The following is a 12500-nucleotide window of genomic DNA, read 5'->3' on the forward strand; positions in this document are numbered from 1 at the left end:
AGTAGAGGAGTAGAGGAGTAGCGGAGTAGCGGAGTAGCGGAGTAGAGGAGTAGAGGAGTAGCGGAGTAGAGGAGTAGAGGAGTAGCGGAGTAGAGGAGTAGAGGAGTAGAGGAGTAGAGGAGTAGCGCCTGTCTCTCTGAATAAAGACAGGCTCTGCTCTTTCTATCCTGGAAAAATGCAGGAAGAAATTCCTGCGTAGATAAAGCATTCAGCATACAGCCATCTGAAATCTATCTTTGCCATTCCTCAAATCTCACATGAAACAATGACAGCATGCTTCTCCTTCCTATGCAATTACAGTAAAATGGGGTGTGATGGGTTACATACCAAGCGTGTATAATACAATTATATGTCAATGTACTGTATAATTAAATAATAATTTAAATGATCAAGCTATTTTACACCTTGAGTTGTTATCTTTGATATGATTACGGGGGTGAGGGTTCGTTGGTCAAATGTTAAATGATTCTCTCCCTCAAGAGCTGGTTAATTCACGGTAAAATTATGGTTTTGGGTAGACCAAGGCAGTCGCCCTACGTCATCATGTTAATTTGAGTTCTATGGAGGGAACAAGGATTTATTGAGTTTGAAATCCCGACACTGGGTCTATGGATGGAATTGGTAATGGGGATAATCTGAAATCTAGATTAGTAGATGGTGAACGGTTTGATAATCTAATCCTAATGATGGTCTGATAAGAGCTGGATGATTTTGGTCCTAGGGACCACTAGCAGTTTCTCTGGACCTCCCCGCAAGGCCTGAGTTTTTTGGAATAGACAACTGTCCCGTATAGGCTCCCTGAACCTGCATGACCTGAGCCATCCTCGCTCTCTCCCAGCTTGGATAGAAAGTTGTTGTGTTTAAAACCAGTCTATTAATAACAAATAATACAGTCAGTCCACCCTCAAAACATTAACATACTATGGATGTTTAATTATGTAGTGTAGCCTACACTCTATAGCTATATAAAGTATTTAGCTGTTATTTATAAACTTTTAAATAAAAATTACACATCAAAAAAGTAGTCGGTTTGAGGATAAATTCAGCCACTATTTACTGTTGAACTCAGCGTGTTTTGTCTGGCTAATAGCTTACACACATGGGCTGCAATATTCAAGGTCAATTAAATGAAATAAAATGAAATCCAACTTGAGAGACTCCTCTGGTCTCCTTTTTTTTTGTGTAAATGTTTTTTTCTATGTAAAGGCCTATAGTAGCGTCTCAAAACTCTACAAAGAACTACCTGAGAAACATTAGGCTTTCGGTTTGACATGCTCCTCAGAACACCTGAGTAAGCTCCACTCATTGCATTGGCGCCGTTGTAGCGACCACGGAATTTGTTCACTGATATCCCCTTATTCTTTCAATCAGTTACATTTGTTATTTTTCAAGGCCTGAAGCACCTTTTCAGTTACATTCCTAAAGCCCAAGAAACAAACACTTCCTAGTACCGATGGACATTAAAAAGGTTTATGAATTACTTTTTGGAGGGATACTGTCAGAATACACATTACCAGTCAAAACTCATTCCTGGGTTTTTCTTTATTTTTACAATTTTCTACATTGTAGAACAATAGTCAAGACATCAAAACTATGAAATAACACATATGGAATCATATAGTAACCAAAAAAGTGTTAAACAAATCCAAATATATTTTTACAATTTTGATTTTTCCAAGTAGCCACCCTTTGCCTTGAAGACAGCTTTGCACACTCTTGGCGTTCTCTCAACCAACTTCATGAGGTAGTCACATGGAAAGCATTTCAATTAACAGGTATGCCTTGTTAAAAGTTATTTTCTGGAATTTCTTTCCTTTTTAAAGCATTTGAGACAGTCAGTTGTGTTGTGCCAAGCTAGGGGTGGTATACAGAAGATAGCCCTATTTGGTAAAAGACCAAGTCCATATTATGGCAAGAACAGCTTAAATAAACAAAGAAAAACGACAGTCCATCATTACTTTAAGACATGAACGTCAGTCAATGCAGAACATTTCAAGAACTTTGAACGTTTCTTCAAGTGCAGTCGCAAAAACCATCAAGTGCTATGATGAAACTGACTCTCATGAGGACCGCCACAGGAAAGGAAGACCCAGAAATATCTCTGCTGCAGAGGATAAGTTCATTAGAGTTAACTGCACCTGAGATTGCAGCCCAAAACAATTAAGTAACAGACACATCTCAACATCAACTGTTCAGAGGAGACTGCGTGAATCAGCCTTCATGGTCTAATTTCTGCAAAGAAAACACTACTAAAGGACACCAATAATAAGAAGAGACTTGCTTGGGCCAAGAAACACGAGCAATGAACATTAGACCGGTGGAAATCTGTCCTTTGGTCTGATGAGTCCAAATTGGAGATTTTTGGTTCTAACCGCTGTGTCTTAGTGAGACGCAGAGTAGGTGAACGGATGATCTCTGCATGTGTGGTTCCCACCGTGAAGCATGGAGGAGGAGGTGTGATGGTGTGGGGGTGCTTTGCGGGTGACACTGTCTGTGATTTATATAGAATTCAAGGCACGCTTAACCAGCATGGCTACCACAGCATTCTGCAGCGATACGCCATCCCATCTGGTTTGCGCTCAGTGGGACTAACATTTGTTTTTCAACAGGACAATGAACCAACACACCTCCAGGCTGTGTAAGGGCTATTTGACCAAGAAGGAGAGTGACGGAGTGCTGCATCAGATGACCTGGCCTCCACAATCACCCGACCTCAACCCAATTGAGATGGTTTGGGATGAGTTGGACCGCAGAGTGAAGGAAAAGCAGCCAACAAGTGCTCAGCATACGTGGGAACTCTTTCAAGACTGTTGGAAAAGCATTCATCATGAAGCTGGTTAAGAAAATGCCAAGAGTGTGCAAAGCTGTCATCAAGGCAAATGGTGGTTACTTTGAAGAGTCTAAAATCTAAAATCTATTTTGATTTGTTTAACACTTTTTTGGTTACTACACAATTCCAACTATTTCATAGTTTTGATGTCTTCACTACAATTCTTCAATGTAGAACACAGTAAAAAATAAAGAAAAACCCTTGAACGAGTAGTTGTGTCCAGATTTTTGACTGGTACTGTATATATACAGTGGGGAGAACAAGTATTTGATACACTGCCGATTTTGCAGGTTTTCCTACTTACAAAGCATGTAGAGGTCTGTAATTTTTATCATAGGTACACTTCAACTGTGAGAGACGGAATCTAAAACAAAAATCCAGAAAATCACATTGTATTTTTAAGTAATTAATTAGCATTTTATTGCATGACATATGTATTTGATACATCAGAAAAGCAGAACCTAATATTTGGTACAGAAACCTTTGTTTGCAATTACAGAGATCATACGTTTCCTGTAGTTCTTGACCAGGTTTGCACACACTGCAGCAGGGATTTTGGCCCACTCCTCCATACAGACCTTCTCCAGATCCTTCAGGTTTCGGGGCTGTCGCTGGGCAATACGGACTTTCAGCTCCCTCCAAAAGATTTTCTATTGGGTTCAGGTCTGGAGACTGGCTAGGCCACTCCAGGACCTTGAGATGCTTCTTACAGAGACACTCCTTAGTTGCCCTGGCTGTGTGTTTCGGGTCGTTGTCATGCTGGAAGACCCAGCCACGACCCATCTTCAATGCTCTTACTGAGGGAAGGAGGTTGTTGGCCAAGATCTCGCGATACATGGCCCCATCCATCCTCCCCTCAATACGGTGCAGTCGTCCTGTCCCCTTTGCAGAAAGCATCCCCGAAGAAGGATGTTTCCACCTCCATGCTTCACGGTTGGGATGGTGTTCTTGGGGTTGTACTCATCCTTCTTCTTCCTCCAAACACGGCGAGTGGAGTTTAGACCAAAAAGGTCTATTTTTGTCTCATCAGACCACATGACCTTCTCCCATTCCTCCTCTGGATCATCCAGATGGTCATTGGCAAATTTCAGACGGGCCTGGACATGCGCTGGCTTGAGCAGGGGGACCTTGCGTGCGCTGCAGGATTTTAATCCATGACGGCGTAGTGTGTTACTAATGGTTTTCTTTGAGACTGTGGTCCCAGCTCTCTTCAGGTCATTGACCAGGTCCTGCCGTGTAGTTCTGGGCTGATCCCACACCTTCCTCATGATCATTGATGCCCCAGACCGAGGGTGATTGACCGTCATCTTGAACTTCTTCCATTTTCTAATAATTGCGCCAACAGTTGTAGCCTTCTCACCAAGCTGCTTGCCTATTGTCCTGTAGCCCATACCAGCCTTGTGCACGTCTACAATTTTAACCCTGATGTCCTTACACAGCTCTCTGGTTTTGGCCATTGTGGAGAGGTTGGAGTCTGTTTGATTGAGTGTGTGGACAGGTGTCTTTTATACAGGTAACGAGTTCAAACAGGTGCAGTTAATACAGGTAATGAGTGGAGAACAGGAGGGCTTCTTAAAGAAAAACTAACAGGTCTGTGAGAGCCGGAATTCTTACTGGTTGGTAGGTGATCAAATACTTATGTCATGCAATAAAATGCAAATGAATTACTTAAAAATCATACAATGTGATTTTCTGGATTTTTGTTTTAGATTCCATCTCTCACAGTTGAAGTGTACTTATGATAAAAATTACAGACCTCTACATGCTTTGTAAGTAGGAAAACCTGCAAAATCGGCAGTGTATTAAATACTTGTTCTCCCCACTGTATACATGACAGATGCATGGGGCCCCGGAACACGTGCCCCCCCCTGGGCTACGTGGGTGTCCAGTGTGCCAGTGCTAGGTACCCACAGTGTTGTGTTCTAGTCCCAGCCCACTACTATCACATCTGATTCAGCTAATTAACAATCATCAAACCCTTGAAAAGTTCAATCAAGCGTCTTAGTGCTGGGCTGGAATAAAAGCCTGCACACCCTGCAGCTCTTCAGAACCATATGTGAAGAAGCCTGCCTTGACGTCCTCATCACTGGGTTCGGAAAACTATAAATTGATTGGAGAGCTTCTAGAGATACCATATGAAACGCATCATCACAATTCCGCGGGACGACAAAGACATTCCTTCTCGTTGGTTCTCTGGGACGTTCTGTGTCTTCCTGTGAGAACCTGACTGATGCTTCCCCGCTGGCAATGCCCCCCCCCTCCAGATAATAAACGTATGATAAGAGCAATGACAGGAGGATCCGGGGAACATAACATGCAAACCAACTAACGATTCAATGGCCTCTCTAAATTCACTACCACACACCCCTTAATCATTGACACTGTGCTGTATAGCCTGCGTCTCAATATCAGTAGCTATGGGCCCTGGTCAACAGTAGTGCACCACCTAGGGAACGTAACCAGATCCTCGGCACGGTGTGAGGTTGGCTGATGAAAGAGGGGCCTCGTTTATTGACCATTTTTTGATGGACCGTCAGATGTTTCGAAATGTAAATCGCTAGGGAGGGTGGCGAGGTGTTGTTGAGGCGTTGTCAAGGCGTTGTCAAGGAAGAAAGGAAAGACGGAGAGGAAAGGAGCCCTAGCTCTCAGGAGGATTAGCGATTAGAAGGCACTGCCATCTCAGGCAGAAGTGTGTGTGTCTGTGTGTGTGGGGGGGGGGGGGGGGGGGGGTGAGTCTATGCATATGTGTGCCACCCCAGTCAGAAGACGCCATCAGTCGACATGTGTCAAACGACTGGCTTGATTTATCCTTGGAGGTAAAAGAAAAAGAGTCGAGCATCTCTCTCTCATCTCAGATCATAATCTCACCGACGCCCTTATTCTGTCAACGCCCTCTTGATGCTTACCGTCAGAGATCGGCTCTTTTGTAGTGTGCCTTGCTGCTAAGGATGTTGCGGATGCTGCTGCCGCTGCGGCGTTTCCCTCCTCTGCATATGAACAAGCAGGCAGGGGGGAAGGAAGGAGATGAAGAGGAGGAGGAGGAGGAGTACAGGGCTTGGATGAGGAGGATGAGGAGGGGGCTGGGAGGAGGAGGATGAGGAGGGGTCTGGGATGAGGAGGATGAGGAGGGGCTGGGATGAGGATGATGAGGAGGGGCTGGGACGGGGAGGATGAGGGGTCTGGGATGAGGAGGATGAGGAGGGGTCTGGGATGAGGAGGATGAGGAGGGGCTGGGATGAGGATGATGAGGAGGGGCTGGGATGGGGAGGATGAGGAGGGGGCTGGGATGAGGAGGATGAGGAGGGGTCTGGGATGAGGAGGATGAGGAGGGGCTGGGATGAGGAGGATGAGGAGGGGGATGAGGAGGGGGCTGGGAAGAGGAGGGTTCTGGGAAGAGGAGGATGAGGAGGGGGCTTGGATGAGGAGGATGAGGAGGGGGATGAGGAGGGGCTGGGATGAGGAGGATGAGGAGGGGGCTGGAATGAAGAGGGGGCTGGGATGAGGAGGGGGCTGTGATGACGAGGATGAGGAGGGGCTGGGATGAGCAGGAGGATGAGGAGGGGGCTGGGATAAGCAGGAGGATGAGGAGGGGGCTGGGATGAGGAGGAGGATGAAGAGGGGGCTGGGATGAGGAGGGTGAGGAGGGGGATGGAATGAGGAGGAGGATGAGGAGGGGGCTTGGATGAGTAGGGGGATGAGGAGGATGAGGAGGGGCTGGGATGAGGAGGATGAGGAGGGGCTGGGAGGAGTAGGGGGCTGGGTTGAGGAGGGGGCTGCGATAAGGAGGGTGCTGGGATGAGTAGGAGGAGGAGGCGGGGCTGGGAGGAGGAGGGTGCTGGGATGAGGAGGATGAGGAGGGGGCTGGGATGAGTAGGAGAATGAGGCGGGGCTGGGAGGAGGAGGGTGCTGGGATGAAGAGGAGGATGAGGAGGGGGCTGGAATAAAGGAGGCTGACACACCTTTGAGAATCTGTAAACCAAAGGATAGAGAAGAGCAGAGAGTATTCCTCCAAGGAATGAATACCCAGAGTGATCTGAGAGGATGTGGGGTAGAGGAAAGAAGGAGGAATGGTGGGATAGAGGTCTGCTCATGTCTCTCCGTGACACAGGCCTGGTGACAGCAGCGACCCTGGAGACCCCCTAGCAGGTAAGAGAGGAGATGGGGTCTTGTTATGATCAGGAACTTCTTCAGGAAGGGGAAAAAAATAAATCAATTCAAATCTGGAAAAGATGGAAATGAAGGGAGAGAGAGAGAGAGAGAGAGAGAGAGAGAGAGAGAGAGAGAGAGAGAGAGAGAGAGAGAGAAGGTGGATGTGTCACCTGCAGAGGGCCTGTTCTCCTCACATGAAACCGTAATCCCTAGATGCAACATCATTTGAAGGGACGATTAAATAGAATAGTTAAATGAAGCCCCAGCAGGGTGTAGACAGAGGATAGAGGCAGCCTGAGGAGGAGAGGACCAGTCTACAGCAGTCTACCAGCAGTCTACCAGCCAGCTGTCTGTCGTGTAATGAGACTCAGAGAATTAGGCCTCTGATTAGGCTACTACACCTGTCCCCTACTACCCGGTCTTCTACTACCTGTCACCTACTACCCTTGTTTCTTCAACCCTGTATTCTACTACCCCGTCCCCTACTACCCCCGTTGCTTACTACCCCCGTCGCCTACTACCCCAGTTCCCTACTACGTCCAATAGCTACTACACCAGTTCTCTACCACCCCGTCCCCTACTACCCCCTTCCCTACTACCCCTTCCCCTACTACCCCGTCCCCTACTACCCTGTCCCCTACTACCCCGTACCCTACTACCCCGTCCCCTACTACCCCGTCCCCTACTACCCCATTCCCTACTACCCCGTCCCCTACTACCCCTTCCCCTACTACCCCGTCCCCTACTACCCCTTCCCCTACTACCCCGTTCCCTACTACCCCGTCCCCTACTACCCCTTCCCCTACTACCCCTTCCCCTACTACCCCATCCCCTACTACCCCTTCCCCTACTACCCCGTCCCCTACTACCCCTTCCCCTACTACCCCGTTCCCTACTACCCCGTCCCCTACTACCCCGTCCCCTACTACCCCTTCCCCTACTACCCCGTTCCCTACTACCCCGTCCCCTACTACCCCTTCCCCTACTACCCCTTCCCCTACTACCCCGTCCCCTACTACCCCTTCCCCTACTACCCGTCCCCTACTACCCCATTCCCTACTACCCCGTCCCCTACGACCCCATTCCCTACTACCCCGTCCCCTACTACCCCGTCCCCTACTACCCCGTCCCCTACTACCCCTTCCCCTACTACCCCGTCCCCTACTACCCCTTCCCCTACTACCCCGTCCCCTACTACCCCGTCCCCTACTACCCCGTCCCCTACGACCCCATTCCCTACTACCCCGTCCCCTACTACCCCGTCCCCTACTACCCCATTCCCTACTACCCCGTCCCCTACTACCCCGTCCACTACTACCCCGTCCCCCACTACCCCATTCCCCTACTACCCCTTCCCCTACTACCCCGTTCACTACTACCCCTTCCCCTACTACCCCTTCCCCTACTACCCCGTCCCCTACTACCCCGTCCCCTACTACCCCGTCCCCTACTACCCCGTCCCCTACGACCCCGTTCCCTACTACCCCGTCCCCTACTACCCTGTCCCCTACTACCCCGTCCCCTACTACCCCGTCCCCTACTACCCCTTCCCCTACTACCCCGTCCCCTACTACCCCTTCCCCTACTACCCCGTCCCCTACTACCCCGTCCCCTACTACCCCGTCCCCTACGACCCCATTCCCTACTACCCCGTCCCCTACTACCCCGTCCCCTACTACCCCGTCCACTACTACCCCGTCCACTACTACCCCTTCCCCTACTACCCCGTCCCCTACTACCCCGTCCCCTACTACCCCGTCCCCTACGACCCCATTCCCTACTACCCCGTCCCCTACTACCCCGTCCCCTACTACCCCGTCCACTACTACCCCGTCCCCCACTACCCCATTCCCCTACTACCACGTCCCTTACTACCCCGAGTCCCCATTCCCCACTACCCCGTCCCCTACTACCCCGTCCCCTACTACCCCATCCACTACTACCCCGTCCCCTACTACCCCGTCCACTACTACCCCGTCCCCTACTACCCCGTCCACTACTACCCCGTCCCCTACTACCCCGTCCCCTACTACCCCGTCCACTACTACCCCATTCCCCACTACCCCATTCCCTACTACCCCGTCCCCTACTACCCCTTCCCCTACTCCCCCCCCCCCACACACACACACAAAACACACACACACACACACACACACACACACACACACACACACACACACACACACACACACACACACACACACACACACACACACACACACACAGCTTATCATTAACGAAGTGAGAGAGATCTAAAAGGAGCTAAAAATCCATGAGGCATCTCATTAACAAATAATAAACATACCATTAACATCTCATTAATATCTCATTAACATCTCATTACTATTGAATATCTGTTGTGGCCTGTGACTTCAAAATAAAACTGGCAGATGGAAGGTGAGAGTAAAGAAGGATTGAGGGATGGATGGAGGGAGGTAAAGGGAAGGAGTGATGTAAAGGGAGGGAGGGAGGTGGGAGGAGGTGGAGGGAGGGAGGGAGGTGGATGGATGGAGGTGGAGGGAGGGGGGAGGTAAAGGGAGAGAGTGCATCACCAAAGTAAAGTGAAGTAAAATGGGAGGGAGGGAGGGAGGGAGGGAGGGAGGGAGGGAGGGAGGGTGTAAGGGGAAGGTAGCGGGAACCACATGAAAGGAGGGGAGATGGAGTGAGACTTGGCAGAGGAGAGGAGAGGAAAATGAAAAGCGAGGGACCCCAGAGAGTTGTACCTGTGGAGAAGGAGAAGAAGTATACTCCTGGGAGAATATGCATGGTCTATAATGAGGTGGGCGGGGCACAGTGTTGGCACGGTGATGCACTGAGCAATAGGGATGATAATAATAACCTGCTCTCTCTTAATAATATGAATACTGCAAGGAAAACACTTTCATCCAAGTAAAAAGTCAGACTCTTCTTTTCAAGTTATCTATCTATCTATCTATCTATCTATTTATCTATCTATCTATCTATCTATCTATCTATCTATCTATCTATCTATCTATCTATCTATCTATCTCTCTATCTCTCTATCTCTCTATCTCTCTATCTGATAGTTTCACCCCAGAAGAAAAGGAGGAATAGGATGGTTAAAATGAATTACCAGAAGGGAAACTAACGATACACTACATTTACTATATGGTATCTAACTCTCTGTATGATCAAGACAGCCAGACGGCAACTCCTTAGTGGCAAGTGAAAAACAGACACACAAACAAACAACAGTCCTGCCATCTGAGAAGGCTGGGCCTTAACCTCAGTGTGTCAGAGCATTCCTGTGGTGATCCAACGGAATGGGTCTTCACGCCAGCCCTCAGGCCCAGGAGAGGGCTCCGGATTGTGGCCTGGCCTAGTGGGCGAGCCCCTGGTCTGTTTTCGAGGCCTACTGGCCTAACTGTACACTGTTGATTAATGGGTCTCATCACTCCCCACCTACTCACCTGGAGGCACCGCTAGAGGCTGTCGTCCTGGCTCAGGTGCCTGGCTCAGGTGGCTGCGGTCGGGGCTGACCTGAGGGCCTCCTCCCTGGGAGTAGAGTCTCTGGGAGGTCCAGGGGAGTGGAGCAGAGGGCTTTGGAGGGCGTGGAGCTGTCTGTCTCACTCTGTCTCTCTCCGTCTCTGCTGGAAGATTTATGGTCTTCTCTAGAAGGATCACTCTCTGTCTCGTGGTAATTCAACAACTCAGTGGAATCAGGAAACCTTTTGAAGCTCCTACAATGGTCTTAGAAACACATAATCACAAGGGTTGGATTCACACACACATACTGTTTCACACACACACACACTGTTTCACACACACACACACACACACACACACACACACACACACACACACACACACACACACACACACACACACACACACACACACACACACACACACACACACACACACACTGTTTCACACACACACACACACACACACACACACACACACACACACACACACACACACACACACACACACACACACACACGATTTCACACACACACACACACACACACACACACACACACACACACACACACACACACACACACACACACACACACACACACACACACACACACACACACACACACACACACAGGGCCAATTTCTCACATTAAACACGAACAGATGCTGTCTTCATTATATTTGACCTCACAAACACAAATGGAGAACAGCGAACGGGTCTATGTTTTGCTGAGTCTTCCCTGAACATATGCTGCCCTGGTCGATGGGAGCCTGCAGTAAAGCGGAGAGGAAATGATACTGCCTGCTGTAGTTGTCATGTACAGTATTCGCAGTGGAAAATACCCACACAGCTCTGGACTGCACAGGCCATCAACCCCTACCAACCCCGACCTAGCTAGCTATGCCAAGAGTGTTTCAGAGGTATCAGAACATGTAGAGGGGGGACAATAACACAGTATGGGAGGGGTTATTTTGGTTTGTCTTTAGTGTACGCTTTTCTTTACCCCTTTCTTGGGACTGAGATGAGCTCCGTCTCAGATTTGATTGACAGGTCAAGAGAACGTCGCGTTAATATTACCATATCATTACAGAGAGTACAACACAGCATTCATATTGATGCGATGATTGTGTCGTAGGATATAACAAAGGGAATAATGAATGACAATGGGCTATATGAGGATGAAATAAATTATCGATGATTATGTTCTTCTTCTGCCAGCAGTTATGAAAAATGATTTCTGAGAGACTAAAGTCATGTGAGTTTTCGTTATGTTCTCCTTCTTCGTGTACCATATCGGATCAGGGGGTGTTGGGATTGAGGAGGGTGGCTGGTTTTGGATAAATGTCACTGTGGTGTGAGGAGGGTAGTGGGGTTGATCTGGTTGATCACATAGACCTCTCCGCTGAAGGTTAGGGATGAGACGGCTTTAGGCAGAAGAGCAGCAACCCCCATGAATATCAAACGCCTCTGGATCTCACCCCGCCGTCGGCCCAAAGGAGTGTGTGTGTGTGTGTGTCTGTGTCTGTGTCTGTGTCTGTGTGTGTGTGTGTGTGTGTGTGTGTGTGTGTGTGTGTGTGTGTGTGTGTGTGTGTGTGTGTGTGTGTGTGTGTGTGTGTGTGTGTGTGTGTGTGTGTGTGTGTGTGTGTGTGTGTGTGTATTTAAAGGCAGTCCACAAGAATACAGAAGGAGCGAAACCAGCGTTTCCCAAACTCAGTCCTGGGACCCCTGGGGTGCACACACTGCTGATTCAAATGATTCAAACTTTATTGATTATTGAAATCAGCTGGGTAGAGCTAGGGCAACAACAACAACAAAAAAGTGTGCACCCCTTGTGGTCCCGAGGACCGAATTTGGGAAACTCTGATATAGAAACAGGATATAGCCTAATCCCTACAATATTAATGTCCAAAATGTCATAGGAAAGCTATGGGACTCATTCAAAAGGCCGAGCGTCCGGTCAGATCTGAGCCAGTGTCAGACAGCCTTGTATAATGAATGAATGTGAGGTTCCAGCCACAGGACTTAGTATTGCCTAGAGTATTCGTGGCCAAAGCTATCACGAGCTTTGTCTAG

The 12500-nt window shown here is 48.7% G+C and overlaps 1 protein-coding gene across 1 annotated transcript in view; it reads left to right on the forward strand.

Moving 5' to 3' along the window:
- Nucleotides 1-4671: 4671 nt before the first annotated feature.
- LOC120024261 (adhesive plaque matrix protein-like) overlaps nt 4672-12500 on the forward strand; it is a 68388-nt gene continuing 60559 nt past the window's right edge. Inside the window, exons 1-3 of the mRNA XM_038968456.1 lie at nt 4672-4733; nt 6939-6976; nt 7526-9060. Coding sequence (XP_038824384.1) covers nt 4672-4733; nt 6939-6976; nt 7526-9060 — 1635 coding nt within the window. The remainder of the gene's footprint in view (nt 4734-6938; nt 6977-7525; nt 9061-12500) is intronic.

This window comes from Salvelinus namaycush, chromosome 29 (assembly GCF_016432855.1).
Source record: "Salvelinus namaycush isolate Seneca chromosome 29, SaNama_1.0, whole genome shotgun sequence".
In the NCBI taxonomy this organism is placed as follows: Eukaryota; Metazoa; Chordata; class Actinopteri; order Salmoniformes; family Salmonidae; genus Salvelinus; species Salvelinus namaycush.